The sequence below is a fragment of the Panthera pardus genome, unplaced genomic scaffold (assembly GCF_024362965.1).
Source record: "Panthera pardus isolate Hobbes unplaced genomic scaffold, ASM2436296v1 HiC_scaffold_16, whole genome shotgun sequence".
Taxonomy (NCBI): Eukaryota; Metazoa; Chordata; class Mammalia; order Carnivora; family Felidae; genus Panthera; species Panthera pardus.
The window spans coordinates 65,570,107-65,585,477 of NW_026526721.1; the positions used below are offsets into that span (position 1 = coordinate 65,570,107).

The 15,371-nt window shown below is 46.7% G+C and overlaps 1 protein-coding gene across 4 annotated transcripts in view; it reads right to left on the bottom strand.

Annotated features, from left to right (window-relative positions):
* Positions 1-408: 408 nt before the first annotated feature.
* The window catches only part of GPR156 (G protein-coupled receptor 156), a 123,782-nt gene continuing 108,819 nt past the window's right edge, over positions 409-15,371 (bottom strand). For 2 of the 4 annotated variants that reach the window (XM_019448480.2, XM_053903416.1), the window contains 3 exons: positions 14,211-14,447; positions 7,819-7,977; positions 409-3,458 (listed from right to left, as the gene is read on the bottom strand). In XM_019448480.2, coding sequence (XP_019304025.2) covers positions 2,124-3,458; positions 7,819-7,977; positions 14,211-14,447 — 1,731 coding nt within the window. In that variant the 3' untranslated portion in view covers positions 409-2,123. The remainder of the gene's footprint in view (positions 3,459-7,818; positions 7,978-14,210; positions 14,448-15,371) is intronic. The other 2 variants (XM_019448481.2, XM_019448482.2) reach the window with 1 other exon arrangement.

Below are 15,371 nucleotides of genomic sequence, written 5' to 3' on the forward strand. Positions count from 1 at the left end.
GAGTGATAGACTTCTAGAGGTGACATACTAGAATGAAAGAAGCTAAAGCCCAACCACAGGACCCGCCACCATGTGGGGGAAGAGTCAAGGGTCTCCAGAGTTTCCTCTCTCCACTGGGGCAGGTGTTTCTGGGATAGAAAGCTGCACAGGGAGACCACAGAAGAATCTGTTACAAATGTGAGTTTGGCAGAAGATCTACTTGGAACCTGGGCTGAGCCAGTGGCAACTCTGGTGGCTGCTTCGTGTCCACTCCCTTGGTGGTTCACAGAGGCTTCTCTGTTCCTCTCCTCTGCAGCACGGGACTATAATTTCCAGAGACTTGTTTGGGGAGACATTTCTTATTTATTAAGTGGTCGTTTGGACAGCATACAAACAGCACAGGTGGAAGCTACAAACCCACACACAGAATAAGTTATGACATTTGTATTTAAAAGTAAACGATAGAGGAATCTGTGCTACCAGGAGGGCTTCCCAGTCCAGTGTCCGGAGATTCCCGAGGTGTCGGCAGCCCTGAGCGTTCAGGATAAATCTTCTGGGAGAGATTTGGAACCAAGTGCCCCTGCTCCAAGCTTTTCTAATGAGGCCCAAACTCCTGCACACAAATGTGTATACACAAAGACAGACACACAGTGGGTGGGGGCAGGGGACAGCCTGTAAACAACAATCGCTTGAAGCAAAGTGGACCCACCAGTGCTTTCCCTGTGGCACTGGTGGTGGTTAAGTTCCTGGCACTCACTCTTCACCAACTCCCTGGCTCCCTTGGGAGGTGTGGGTGGGCCCCTGGGGCAGTGAGAAGTGGAGGGCTGCTACCTGAGGCCAGGAACCCAGTTTTGTGATCTGGAACTGCAGGGTGAGCATCTCTCAGCTTCCCTACACTACCCTTGCTTTATCGTCTGGCCTGCCAAGCGCTGCCAGACTCTCTCAGGAGAATGAGTGAAGAGATGTGTCCTCAGGGAAATCTACCAACCTGGAGTCCCATGAACTGAGGGCAAGTCATGCACGAGCCACTCTCTAGCAGTGTGATGTCTGGGGAAGTGACCTCAGTTCTCTAAGCTGCAAATTCCCCATCTGTAAAATGGGAACGAGAGCACCTACTGCACAGGGATATCATAAGGAATTACTGAAATTTTATATTGCTGAGGACCATGCCAGACTCAAGTTAAATATTCAAAACCTATTTTCTTTCCTGCCTCTCCCCCATTTCTTCCTTTGTATTTTCCCATCTTCTATTTCCGGGTTTATGTAGCTGTTGGTGGTCATGTAATTCCAATGGCCCCCAAAATACCTCTTGACAAATAGGACCTCTCCTACCCCATCAGAAACCATCATTGTGTGATCCTACACCCCCAGTACAAAACCGTACCCCTGGTAGAGTCAAAGGGAAGGGCCACAGGGACCAGGAGACAGTCTGGGCCTCTGGTGTTATCCGAGGTCAGGAGTGAGATCTGGGTAGCCTATGGGCACATGGAGACCTGACAGTCTTAGGGATGATGGTGAGATGCCATAATGGTGGAAACACATGTACACCAAATAGTGGTGTAAAGGTGGCTCTGAGCCGAGGCTGGCCAGAAGCTGGAAATTAGGGTGGTGGTGTTCACAAGCTTCAGCAGAAGTAAAACCATCCCCTGCCAAGAGTGGGGCACCCAAGAACATAAGAGACCTATCTTCTTAGCAGGCCTGTCCATCAGAAGGCCAGTTTGATTGGTCGCTGTCTACAACTCTGGTTCTGTAGAAATTTTCCTTCCATGTTTCCATCTGTATAGTCCATATAGTGACCCACCTAGCATATATTAAGAGTTTTGTAGAATACAGGCTGACCAGGATAGAAAACCCTCTGTTCTCACTTAGCACCTTTTATCGAGAAGTTATCTTTTATGGTCACTGGAGTCTTTTATAGGAATGCTGTGAGGTAGTAACAAGATAGGCAATCCCCCTCATTTAATAGATCAAGAAGTGCTCAAGGTAACACAGTACTCAAGTGAGCATAGCTGAAACATGGTAGAAGCTTGATCAGTTCAGGGCACTGGTCTGTTCCCTAAAGGCCAGAACTGGCCTTCCTCCTATAGGCATTGGTATGGCTTGTCCTGGACCAACCTCTATATCCACACCCACTCTGCTGCTTTTCACACCAGTGTGGGTTTCAAGTCCTCTTTGAAGTTCACGATAGGCTTTGAGTGGGCCCACAGCTTTTCCCAGGAAGCCAGCCCCCCAGCAGGGTCAGGGTCACTGTCTGATGAACCACTGTCACTGGAATCAGAGGAGCTCTGGAAGCAGATTTCACAGTAGGGCCGGTGGCAGTGGCAGAAGAACTCATCTGAACTGCTGGACTCAGTGTCAAGGTAGTTGCACGGAGAAGACATGGATGGACAGTCTGGGAATCCCAGGGACAGCAGCTGCCACTGCTCAGGCACGTCTGGTGAAGCTCTGGATAGGTGTGGGGCGGCAGGACGCTGTGCTTGGTCAGAGCCAGAAGGCTGGTGAGCAAAGGCTGCCTGGCTCCCTCTGGTACCCTGGGGCTCTGTCTGGCTTTGTTTGCTGCCCTCCAGGGTGCCCAGCTTGCCTTGTGGATCTGGGAATAGTGAAGGCTTCCTGGAAGAGGGTTTTGGTGCCCTGGAACCAGCAGTTTGGGGATCCAGGCAGAGACTGTCCCTATTCTGCACATTTAGCCCACCATGTGCCCCAGATACAGTCCTATTTGCCCGATGCCCCATATATGAGGGTATAGAGCCTGGAAAGTGTGAGCGAGCCCGCAGTGCTGCCCGCCTTCTCCTCACCATGTACGGGCTGAAGCCCAGCTCCTTGGAGAGGGGAATCTTCTGGGGGTTCTTCCAGGGCTGCTGTGTATAGGATGGGGAAGAGGGGAGAGGAGCCTCAGGGCCCAGGCCCAGATCTTGCAGGACTTCCTGAAGCTTCTCCCTAATCACTGAATTGACCCTTGACAGCCGCTTTTGGGGCTCCTCTGAGTTCTCCAGCTGCCCTTGTCTCTGGGGAACAGGGCCTTCTCCACCTGGTATGACACTCTGGTGGGGGTTCATGGGTACTTGGTCTCTTCTTTCTGCACCTCGGCTTTGCTCAGGCTGTGGCTTCTGGCTGCAGCCCAAATTTAAATGACCAGAAAAGTCTTTGAAGTTAGAAATTTTTTCCTTCTGCCCTGAGGAGGAGCTGGTGTCTTTCACAGCCCCCTCCAGGCTTTGTACACTTGAAGAGGGCACTGAGGTGCTCTGGGAGTCCTGGGCAACTATACTGGTATCATTCTGAGAGTCAGAGAGGCATTCCAAAGGCCCTTGAGCTACCAGGCTGTGGGCAGAGGCTGCAGTCAGGCTGTTCTTGCTGTGGGAAGAGGTGGGAGGAATGGCCCACTCTGGGGGGTCGAAGGTACACTCAGCTGACATCAGCCTCACTAGCTTCTCTTTGGCATTGTTTACTTGTTCCTGCAGGCTTTCAATCATAGCATTTTTCTGTAAAATAAAAGCAAAACCATCAATAAAGGATGCCTCTGAGGGTTTTTAACACTGTTTTCCATGGCGGCAAAAGAGTGGTATCAGAACCTTGCTTTAAATCCCCGTTCCTCTGTGTATTGGCTTGTGATCTTAGGCTCTGAGGAGGTAGCTCCATGAGGTGAAATGAGTTGATGTGAGTGAAGTGCTTAGCACAATAACTGACAAATGGTGCTCAATAAATGTGGCATCGTCTGTGGGAAGAGGTCGGAGGAGGCATAGCATTAGCTTTTTGTTGGCTGCTGCAGCACCCTCTCCCCTTTCCTCAGAGCTCAGGGGGTCAGGTCAACCTGCAAAACACCAGTCTGAATAATGTTTGAGATGACCCAACTCTAGGTTTGTCACACTTTCACAAAACACAGACAAATTTCAGGCGTACCTCAAGGGGATGAATGAATGAGGAAATAAGTATCTTGCCTCTTGCTAAACAGACTAGAAAACTGGAAGAACAGAGAGAAGAGTGGAGAATCCTGAACCAAAGAGATAAGACTAGAGTTGGAGGGGGGTGTGCTACAAGAATCTCAGGATGGTGTTATCACCTCCTTTGGTTGGACCTTGGGGGTGGGAGCCAAAGCTACCATGTGGCACCATCAGCTGTCTGTATCTCCTAAAGAAATGCAGGCACCAGAATTATTAAAGAAGCTTTTTATTTTGTTATGTGTTGTTTAAAGAGAATAGTTGGGACCAAATCCCTGACAGCTTGATTTAGTAGATCTAGAATGGAGCCCAGAAGATGAATCAGACTGGGGCAGTTCCACTGCTGAGCTGCCTACCTGCTGCATGGCTGTTAGTTGGTCAACAGGGTATTCCCAGGAGAGCTGGCAGTTGAGAGCTGCAGAGGCGTGCCCGTTCTAGTGGCAAGATCAGGGGCCGTGAAGTGGGAGGGAGGGGTGGTGGAGGGTGTGCCCCGAGCATCCTCTGGTGGTACAGCAGGTGATCGTCTAGCTCAGACCTATGTCCACCTGATGAAATTTCTGATGTTCAAAGGCAGCAGAGCACAAAAGAGAGCTGATGGGGCAGATGATGGTCGAGGGTTTGGGGGGTAATAACACAAACACTGAATTCTAGGAAGTGTTTGTCCAAATACCAAAATACTGCCTCTTTATTGCTATCTTCTTTAAAAGCTGAGGGTGAGCATCTGGACGTCCGTATACTACGCCCTACAAATAGAAGAATACTTACTTTCTTTAGGCTCCCTGAAACAAGTTGCCTATGGACTGAACTGGTGGTTTTTTTCCTCAAGTTGATATGGGAGAGTTGCCCAGAAGTGACCCTTTAAGGGAGAAGCAACTTAAGTAAACGAGTCCAGCAACAGCCCTCTGGCAGCAACTCTGAGCAGACCTCCTGTTCCCTACTTATAAGCAGGAGGGTGATTTTCCGAATATTGGTACTCCAGTTTCATCCTGGGTTAGTCTACTTCTTTTATCATCCAGAGAGAGTCCAGGATCAGTGAGTAACTGGTGAATAAGCAGAAAGGATTCGCAGCTGAGTGCCTGCCTTCCCATCCTCCCTGTGCTCACCTGCAGAGTGGTAAGGCAGGGGTGTAGCTGGGCAAGTAGATGACTCAAGGACTCACCAGGAGCGGAGTAGATGAGTAACAAGGCGACATTCATTCAGGCTCTTCATGATATCTGGGTGGTGCCAGATATCTCTCTGAGGATCTCACAGGTGTGACTAAGCTGGCTGCACAGAAGGGACCCCAACCCTCTTCCTCCTCACCATCCCCTCCCCCTGAAGCCCACCAGGCACATTCTGATACTACCTTCAGGAGGTCTCTACTCCCCCACAGGTAGGGGGAAGCCACCAGCTGATGACAGCTACCCCAGCAAGTAAACTCTGAATGCTGACTTTTTGTGCCTTATCCATAAATTTCTTTGAGTGTAGAAAAACAGGGTAAACATTGAGTTGGGAGGAATACTTTTCTCCCAGCAAACCAAACATCTGAAGCTGGCTGGTGACAGATTTAGAAACGTCAGCCTAAACAGTAAATTTCCCTTGTTCCAGAAAAGGAAGTGGGGCTCTGTCTTCTCCACGGCTACATACTAATTAAAGGCATGGTGTGAGGCACTGCCATTGTGAGGCCAAAATCTGACCTACCATGGCAGCTACATTTAAATGAACTTATTAATTATTGCTTTTGGCATATCTGGGGAAGCAAAACATCCACAGGTGTGTTCCATAGGGTGCAGGCCATAAGGAGAAATGGAGTCACACTCTTGTTTCTATGGTTCAAGAAAGTAAACTAGTAGGTGAATTTCCTCTGCTGTAGTGTGTAGAAGGGAGGTCCTTCAGCCTCTGAGAAGGTTCTGTCTGCTGGTCTTTCCACAACCTGGCAAGTCAGTGATGCATGCTGCTCAAACAGCCTCTGGGGGACCTCTAGCCATACAGTCAAGGGGGGCAAGAGTGAGAAGACTGTAGGAAAGTAAGAGGAGGACATGAGGTGACAGATGGGGCTGCGTAAGAGGGACCTGCAACCAAGAAGCTTGGAGTAGGGGTCTGTGCACATGTGGAGGCGGGAGGGATACTTGTGTTTATCGACCAGGCAGTGCTGGAACTGGAGATTCAGATACTGGAAGCTCTCTGGGCTTGTGAAGAGGCCTGGGGACAGGATACTTGTTCTCAGGCCTGTTCTGGGAAAGATGTTCCAGGTGTAGGGCACTGAGGGGAGGAGGCCAGGATTTTTACTGCCTCTGCATCTGCTTTCTATTAGGGCCCTCCCTCCGCAGACTCAAGACATCTTTTTGGAAAGAGCAGATTCAGTTACTGCGTGGGAAACAGGGTAGTGTGGCAGAAATACAAAAAGCACGTCACAAATTACCATAAGGCTAAAGAGTCAGGCCACTTGGCTGTTCCAACATTAGCTGATTGTGAATAAAAACCATCCTGGATGTTCTCGCCAAGTTTCTAGCCTTCTGTTTAGCTGGACAAAAAATGCTTCTTTGAAGACCTCACAGAGTATCAAAGGCAATGCTACTCCCTTGCCAGGTAGGAAGAAATCTGGCTTTGAAATAAAGTCCTGAATGCCTCATAAATAGTAAAAATATGGAGAGGTATTACTCTGATGGATTGAAAAGTTCCAAACCAAGAGTGTGGAGGGAGGGAACAGAGAAGCACAGGCAGCAGGTGCTGGCGGCCATTAATCCCTTCCCTGGTTGTGTTTCTTGGGTCCCCATCACACCATCCTCTCACTCAGGGACAGCTGAGACCCAGGTGTCAGTCCAGTTACAAACAAGTGTAGTTTCCCACACAGCACCTACTCAGGTATGTTCTGTACTGAAAATAATATGAAATATAATTTTGTTAGAGCAAAAAACTAATTCCTCTGGGTCCCGTGTCTCCTTTCCGGGGCAGTGCAGCCTCAAGCTTTTCCAGGTGCTTTCTTCAAGCACACATTACACTGCCCGATTCTGGGAGAGGTGCCAAGCCTGGCTCAAGAACAGAAGGAAAAAGGGCTTGGGTTTGCCCAGTCCTCCCTTGGTGCTACTATGATATTTAGAGGCCCCATTAAGTTCTCTGTCCCTGCAACTCTTGATCTCAGGGTTGTGAGTTCAAGCCTCACATTGGGTGTAGAGATTACTTAAAAATAAAATCTTGAGCAAATAAATAAACAAACAAATAAGCCCTCTACCCCATCTTTAGACACTTTTTGACTTTCTGGGTTGGTAAAATGATTGCAATCTCTAGTTCAAACCTGGAAAGGACAGTAATGGGCCTCATAAGATCTTGGAAATGAGGGCACTACTCTAAGAGAGAATGTGTCATACAGAAAAAGGTAGGATCCACTACGACTCATGGCCTTTACAACACTGTTCCCCTGCTTGGAATGTTTTTCCCTGCACCTGTACTTAACCTTCAGCTCTCAGCTAAGAGCGTCTTTTCTGAACATTTTAATTAGGTTCCCTTACCCTCACTACCCATTATTCTGTCTTACCACTCTTATTTCTTCCTTCATAATTCTTATCACAATTTATAATTATACATTTACTTGATCAACATTGATTTCCTCCAATAGCCTGAGATCCATGAGGCTAGGGACTATATTTGTTTAGTTCATCGGCACTTTGCACAATGCCTGGCACACACTAGGCCGATGAATGAATGTGGTGGGTAAGCTGAGTGTCTGCAATGGGTGGGTCCCTGGGGAAATGCTGTTTTTGTTTTCTGTTTTTTTTTTGCCTGGGGCTGAGGGAAGTGGACGTGGCTAGGAAGTGGGGGAACAGAGGGCTAAGAAAGAATGTTAGCAATGAGACCTCTGGGGCCCACCACTGCATGACTGGAGTTCTTCCTGACAGAGAATCCACCAGGCAGGGGTCTAGCTTACTTCTGTGAGGAGTCTGTCCATGGAGTTTTTCTCTCCTCTAGTGTGGCAATTCTGCTCCTCACCATACTGCATATGGAAGCTTTTGCTGGGAGTGCTGAAATATTTGGCCATGCGTCTGATTGTTTGGTTTTCCTCTTCAAATGCCTTCCACTGTTTCAGCTGTTAAATAAAAGAACACATGTTATTTATTTAGTTACACTCCCAGAAACACATTCTCTCACTCTTTTTCAAAAATATCAAGGAATTACAGTGTCACAGATATGTACATATGTGTAAACTATTCTCTCCTCAAAATGTACTTTACTCTGGCAAGTTCATAAACGGTAATGACAGAAAGTATAGAGAATGTTGAGGTCATTATTGGTTTAAAAAATGCCAAAGAAAGAAGCTGACAAGTAGATAAAATTGAATAATCTCAGCTTGCCCCGTCTACCTGCCTGTTAGTGGACTGGTCAAGGCAAACCAGAGTTGAAATATATTTCTAGAGCCATATTCTCAAGCCAGAATTTAGGAGCTCTAATAGGATTAAGCAATCTAAACGTTATATGTTTCAAATGAAACTGCTTTTGGTGGTAAGTATCTGTTCTTAATTATTCTCATTTTTGGAGTAATAATGGTGTACTTACTGCTCCTGCTGGAAGACTTCTAACCCAAGTCAATAATCAAGTCTCATCCAGATAGAAAACCACAAATGTCAATAAAAATCCATAGAAATGATAGAACATTAGGTCTGAGATCTGACTGTCCTTTTTACTTGACAAGTGAGGAAAGACTCAGAAGGAGTATGACCTCTCAAGGCCCTCCAGCTAGTTAGCAGCCCAGCCACAGCTGTAAGCAGGGCACCGTGCCACACCGCATGTCCTCAAGCACAGCTGATGAAGACAGAGACTGTTAACGTGGGGGTTCTAGGGAAAGTTTTTCAGGAGAAACTGGTTTTGAGAAACGATCTGGAAGCCTGGGCTGGTCTAATTTAGTAGGGATGGAAGGGAATAGAGAACATTCACAAACAGGGGCACTGTCTAGGGCCTTTGGGATACTGTTGCCATGTGGCAAATGCCGGTAACAGGAAGGCCAGGGGAGACCACAGTGCTCAACGCTTCTCTTTCTCCCTTAAGGAATTCTCCTAATGAAGAGTCCTGGTGATGTACACTGGGCACTTTGGTACCCTGGCTCTAGAAATGATGCTGAGGGGTCTGTGGGTAGCCTCACAGGGATCCTGGAATTTATTTGCTACCTCACCAGACATTTATTAAGCTCTGCCTATGGAGTGTAACCCAAATGTGGTAAAGCTGAAAGGATTTAAAATTCTGCCATCAACTACAATACATTCTCACCCAAGTCTTGGATTCTCTGTTGATTCAGCATGAGTCCTTCATGGTATCAGGGGTCTGCGTGATATGTGCTGGGTCAGGCTAGGACCCTCCCCTTATATGCCCTTCTCAAAGTCCCCTTCCCCAGGGTTCTGTCAGCTAACCTTGATACTCAGGAGTTATTGGAGCCTGGCACCACAGGGTGACTCTATGGTCTTGAGTGGATAGAGCCAACCTCCAGTGTTATTCTCCCAGCACTCACCCTAGCAGTGCTGCAAGTATCTCTGTTCCTTCTCGGGCCCCCCTTGTTTTCTTAGCAGTATAGCTAAGTATAGCTTTTCCTTTCTGTCCTGTACCACCTCCTCTCTGCAGGGCTGCTGGAAGAATTGCTCAACATTGGTGTAAGGGCACCTCCAGAGCTTCTGGTCTGTCTCACACTAAGCTGGCTGGGTGGGGCCAGGGTGCCCCTTGACTAAATCCTCCTCTCTTCTGTGGAGATCCTGGTTGTTAGGACTTGACCCTTCTGGCTTTCTGGAATATGGCTACAAATGGCCCTCAGGTCACAATTTCAGGACCTCTCCATGGCACTTCCTCTGGTAGGACAAGCATTTTCTTGTTTTCTCAGCCTCTGGGCTATGTGGGTGTGGTAGGCTGAATAATGCTTCCCCAAAGATGTTCCCCTCCTAATCTACGGAACCTGTGAATATGTTACTGTACACAGCAAAAGGGATTTGGTAAATGTGATTGAGTTAAGGTTTTTGAAAAGGGAAGATTATTCGGGATTATCTGGGCAAGGCCAATGTAATCACCAGAGACCCTCTAAGAGGAAGGTAGGAGAGTCCAAATAAGAGATGTGACCATAGAAGCAGAGGTCAGAAAGAGAGAGATTTGAAGACACCACACTGCTGGCTCTAAAGATGGAAGAAGAAGCCACGAGTCAAAGAATGAAGGCAGCCTCTAGAAGCTGGAAAAGGCATGGAAACAGATTCTCCCCTAGACCTTCCAGAAGGAACACACACCTACTGACATCTTGATTTCAGTCAAATATGACCCGTTTCAGATTTCTAACCTCCAGGGTTATTAAGATAATAACTTTATATTGCTTTAAGCTACTAGATTTGTAGTAATTTGTTACAGCAGCAATAGGAAACTAAAACATTAGGAATTGGGATTAACTCTCAATTTCTAATAGGCAAACCAGGGCCTTCAGAAGCTCACCCCATGTGCCTCTCTCACCTCCTCTACTCGCCCCTTGTTTCAGTTTGTGCTTCAAAAAGTGCAAGGTACAGGGGCACCTGGGTGGCTCAGTCAGCTGAGTGTCTGACTTCAGCTCAGGACATGATCTCATGGTTCGTGAGTTTGAGCCCTGCATCGGGCACCCTACCGTCAGCACAGAGCCTGCTTCGGATCCTCTGTCTCCCTCTCTCTCTGCCCCTCTCCTACTCATGCTCTCTTTCTCAAAAATGAATAAACGCTTTTTTTTTTTTTTAAGTGCAAAGTGCAGAAGTGTTATGGTGCTCCAAACATACCCTGTTCTCTCTCATGTACATCTGCCCCTGGGCATGATGTCCCCCCTCTAAAATGCCACCCGCTGTCCTTCCCCAGTCTGCTCAGTGAACTGTTATTCCTCCTTTAAGACTGGGCCCAAACACCCCTAATTTCTGAAAAGGTATCACTGAGTTCCCAGACTGAGGCACCCCTTACTCAGCATTACGTAACATGCCTTCCTCAAACATCTGACACATATATTATAAATCCTTTCACATCTGCTCCTACTAGACTCAGAGGTCGGGCCCCATGTGTTTAGCTACATGTTTCCTGCAGTTAATAAGTACTCATTTCATGAGTAAATGAAGGAAGTTTTCTTTTACAAAGTTCATCCATTTAGTAGGGGCGCTGGGATGTATACAGATAATGATAAGGCAGTGTAGAAATTCCTAAATACCTTCATTCAGGAGCAGATGAGACACTTCAGGGATTCAGATGAAAAAACAATGTCCTATCTCAGGACTCACCTGCCTCTCAGAGCCAGAGGGATGGAGGGGGGAGATGTGTGTAAGGATGGGTCACGTTCAGGTCACAAAAGTACAGGCTAGCTCATTGCTGGTGATGACTTCAGTGTTTGGCATAAACACTTAGGCATTTCCTGAGGGCCTGTGTAGAGTGCTCTTTGGTCCACTTGCCTCTTCAGAAACGTCAGCCATTTCACTCAGCTCTCTAGCGCCACCTAGCCGCCCGTGAGGTATCTGTGCCTTTCCTTCCATAAGCCCCTCCCATCAGTCCAGTCTGAAGGTTTAGCTGCAAGCAGCAGTTTACCTCCTTGCTGCCTCCCCTCCCCATATAGCTCTCCTCACAAACCTTTTCCAAATTTGTTCAGCCGTCCTATTTTCCCGGGAATACACGGTGCTGGTCTCACAGGGAGAATCTTTCTTCTACCAAAGGCCAGAGGGGAAAATCAATTCAGAGGCACACAAAAAGCTGACAAGCCTCAGTTACTTTTATATTTTCAAAAAGAATCTACCTCCTAAACCTAAAATACAGTAAACTATAAAATGCATTTTTTTTAGTCATGGTCAGCTCAAGAGGAGATAAAGCATGAGACAGAAAATAGAAGAGGAAAGACAGAGCAAGAGAATGGAAACTCAAGACAGCTAGGAAGAAAAGGGGGAGTGAGACAGAGAGACAGAAAGAGAAAGGCAGACGCTGCCTGTCCACCCAGTTCCTGTACCCCCCAATAACTCAATTTCCACTCCCACTTCAACAAACCAGGTGCTTGTTGCTTAGATCAAACCTGGAAGTTAGATTCCAAACCGAACCTTGTCCTGCATGTTTATGTCTGTGATGGGAGTGTACCTAAAGATTACCACTGAGGCTTCAAACACCAGAGAGAGTGGAAGTCTTGCATCCGAGACTTAGGCTTCAAAAGGGACAGAGGTGAGTGTGGAGAGGGAAGATACAAGTAGGGCCATATCATGGAGGTTGCAGATTCACTGAATTTTCAGATAGAGGTCTTGTTTAGATCAGAAAGGCTCTCCTTTAATAGTTCTTGGTGATTACTTCTGTCCCTAATTAATCCTGTTGTCTTTCAGAGATTCTTATTAGCTCTAAATTGTATCCTAGGTCTGTTCTCCATATTTTCTTAACTGGCCTCTCATTTTTTAACATCTCCTTGTTTTCTGCTTCCTTAAATTAATTCACTAATTCAATATTTTGCCATATCCAACTGTCTATTCAATGCTTTTATTGGGATATTAAGTTTAACAGAATATTTTTCATCCTTATTCAGTATTTCATGATCTAAGATTATGTCCTTTTCTTGATGGTTCACTTTAGTTGAAAAGAGGCAGTATCCTTTGAATCCTGTTGCTGAGACAGATCAGAGCTCTTCTAAACACTATTTTACTTCAGAGGATGACAGCTTCTCCAAGTCTTCAGAAGTTTGTAGTCCCATTCTTGTGAACTGCAGAATCTCTTCATAGGTCCTTTCCTCCTAAATTTATAGTCTTACATGAGAAGAGCTATAGTTTCCTAGTACAGTATATATATTCTCTTTGCTTTTCACTCATGGTCACAAGATGGCTGCCATAGCTCCAGACATCACAAACATTCAAGGTAGGAAGAAAGTAGAATAGGTGATGCCAGCCATGCCTCTGGCTTTTTTAGGAAAGCAAAAGCATTCTCAAAAGCCTTCCAGAAAACCTTTACTGTTCAAAATGCTATTACATGGGTACCACTAGTTATAAGGGAGTTTGGCAAAGCAAGTGTTGAGCTCTTTCAGCCTATATAGTGGAGGTGAGTAAGGAAGAAAGGGGTTAGCAATGGATGGATGGGTTACCAATCAACAACACTGGCCACAAAGCCTAAGGGGTGGGCTACACAAAAGATGCCTGCCCACTCTCCTTTCCCCATCTCCCAGAAGGGAACAGCCCTTGTTTTTCATAGCCCTTTTCTGCCAAATCCCAGACAAATAAGCTGGAGCTCTCATGGTTTCCTTCAATCTAATTCTTATAACATAGAGATTCAGCAAAAACCCCCCTGGTTTCTAGTACAGATGCAGTACCCAACCTTGGTTTTTAGTGCTGCTGCTACAGATTTTCCGTATTTGTTTATTCTGCAGAATATTTTAATGAGAATTTACGAAAGGGAAGAAGACTATGCCTGTGTCGGACCATCATGCCCCAAAGTGCAGTCGTAACTCTACCTCAGTCAACACTTTAATTATCAGTTAGCTCCCTCATGAAGTCATTCATAGTCAACTTCAAGCTGCAAAGGGAATCAAGATAGGGTCTAAAGGGAGTAGAGGGAGGAGATAGGCCTCGGGGGAAGAAAAGGAGATATAGAGTGAAACAGGACAGGTGCCTAATGCCAAGTTCATTAACTCAGATATATGTGGCTCAGTGGTACCCTAGGGCATAACATGAATAATTTAACATCGCTTTCAGAGTCTATGGATTCCTTCTCCTTTCCCTCTGACTCCTTTTCTTTCTCTTTGCTGTCTGGATATTTCTGCTTCTATCTTCCTCTCTCATTTGATATTTTTTCTTAGCCCCCATACTATGAGACACATTTTTATTCAGTTTTTATCTCTCCTTATTGTAAAAAGAAATGATCCATATTTTCTTCTAATAAAAAGAAAGAAAAGGCACTTTAAATTGCATAAATTCCCAAATGAGTTTTTCCTCTGTGATTCTGCAATCTCAGATAGGAAAGAAAGGTTCCTCATTCCCAGGCTAGTGAAAGAAATGACGTTACCAAGGTGAAGAGGGGACTGGGGATGAGTGTGAGGTTGACTGGAGGCTAAGTCCGTGAGGCAGCCTGTCAGGGGTGGACACATGCTGCCGCGGCTGCCAGCCCCTAGGGCCTGCCCTCCTTGCTGACCGGCAGCAGAGCTGTCCCCTTTAGGGGAGCAAGGAAGGAAGGACAGAGAGAGCCAGCTCTCACTGGGAATCTGCCCTCCTCTGACTCTCCAAGAAATGGTACCCAAAAGTGTCAGTAGAAAACAAAGTGAGCAGTTTATCATGCCCAGTGAAGCCTCTGGAATGACAACAAGGACTGGCCTGCCACATTCTCCTTAGGGCATACCTGGGGAATGAAGATGAAGCAGTTGATTGTGGTTGTGCAAACAAAGATACCTCCAGATGTGAGTCCAAAGACCAGGTTGGGCCAGGAGTGCAAGTATCTGGTGACCACAAACAGAAGCCCAGCGGCCACTACTACGAGGTTGACCCCAACCATGATGGTTAAAGACTGATTCACAGGAGGAGAGCTGACGTGGTCAGTCAGGCCAGCCAGGTAGGCACCATATAGCAGCAGCAGGCCCTGGAGATGGAGAAGAGAACCAGGGGCTGAGAGGAGTGGAATAACAGGCTTGGTGTCAAAGAGCAGTAGGGTTGGGCCCAACTTCCTCACCTTTAAAATAGGGATAATGCTCTGGTTTCTCCTCAGATCGCATAAATCTTTCACCTTTTACTAAAATAGGGATAATAAAACCTACTTCAAAGGGTTGCTATGAAGACATACTAGGTAGGATAGCACATGGGAAGACCTTGAAGGCAGCCCTTACACACCTAGCAGGTGCTAAATGTTATTTTCCTCCTCTTCACTGAGAATTGGTTTATTGGAGGTCAGCAAGTCAGCTATCAGACAGGACTCTGCTGGGACAAGGCACAAGACAGGAAGCCCACAGGACAGGCTGCTGGGCACTAGGAGGGCACTGGGCACACGGTGCTGTTGGTGGTGATGATTACCACATCAATTGTGTGGTTCTGTGCTACATGGAACTGAGGGGCATGTATCAGCTGAAATAGCCCTGTGGTCTGCTTGTCAAGCCATGTGCCGCGGCAGGGGCAGTGCCCTGAGGACTGTTTTTTTTTTTTTTCTAATTTTCCCAAAGGCACCATCTGTTTGCCAAGCCCTGCACCTGCAAGATTGCATCTGTCTAGAAGGGATGCCTTTTTCTAATTTACACAAAGGATCTCTATAGGCTAGCAGGGGCTCTGTGCCAGTGGGTGTTTGTGGGAGATGGAAGAAGAGAACAAAGGCAGGCTGGGACCTAAGCAAGACTGTGGAGCAGGCACAGGCACTAAAGGTTTCATCTATACCCTTCATCCTCTGTGTGACATTCCCTGCCCCCTCCCCCCTCCAGGAACCCAGTGCCCTATTCTTTCCTCTTTCCCATGAATATAAAACTGCTCTCAGATCTCTCATTTGTACTACACAGAAAATTACTCACAGCACGTTAAA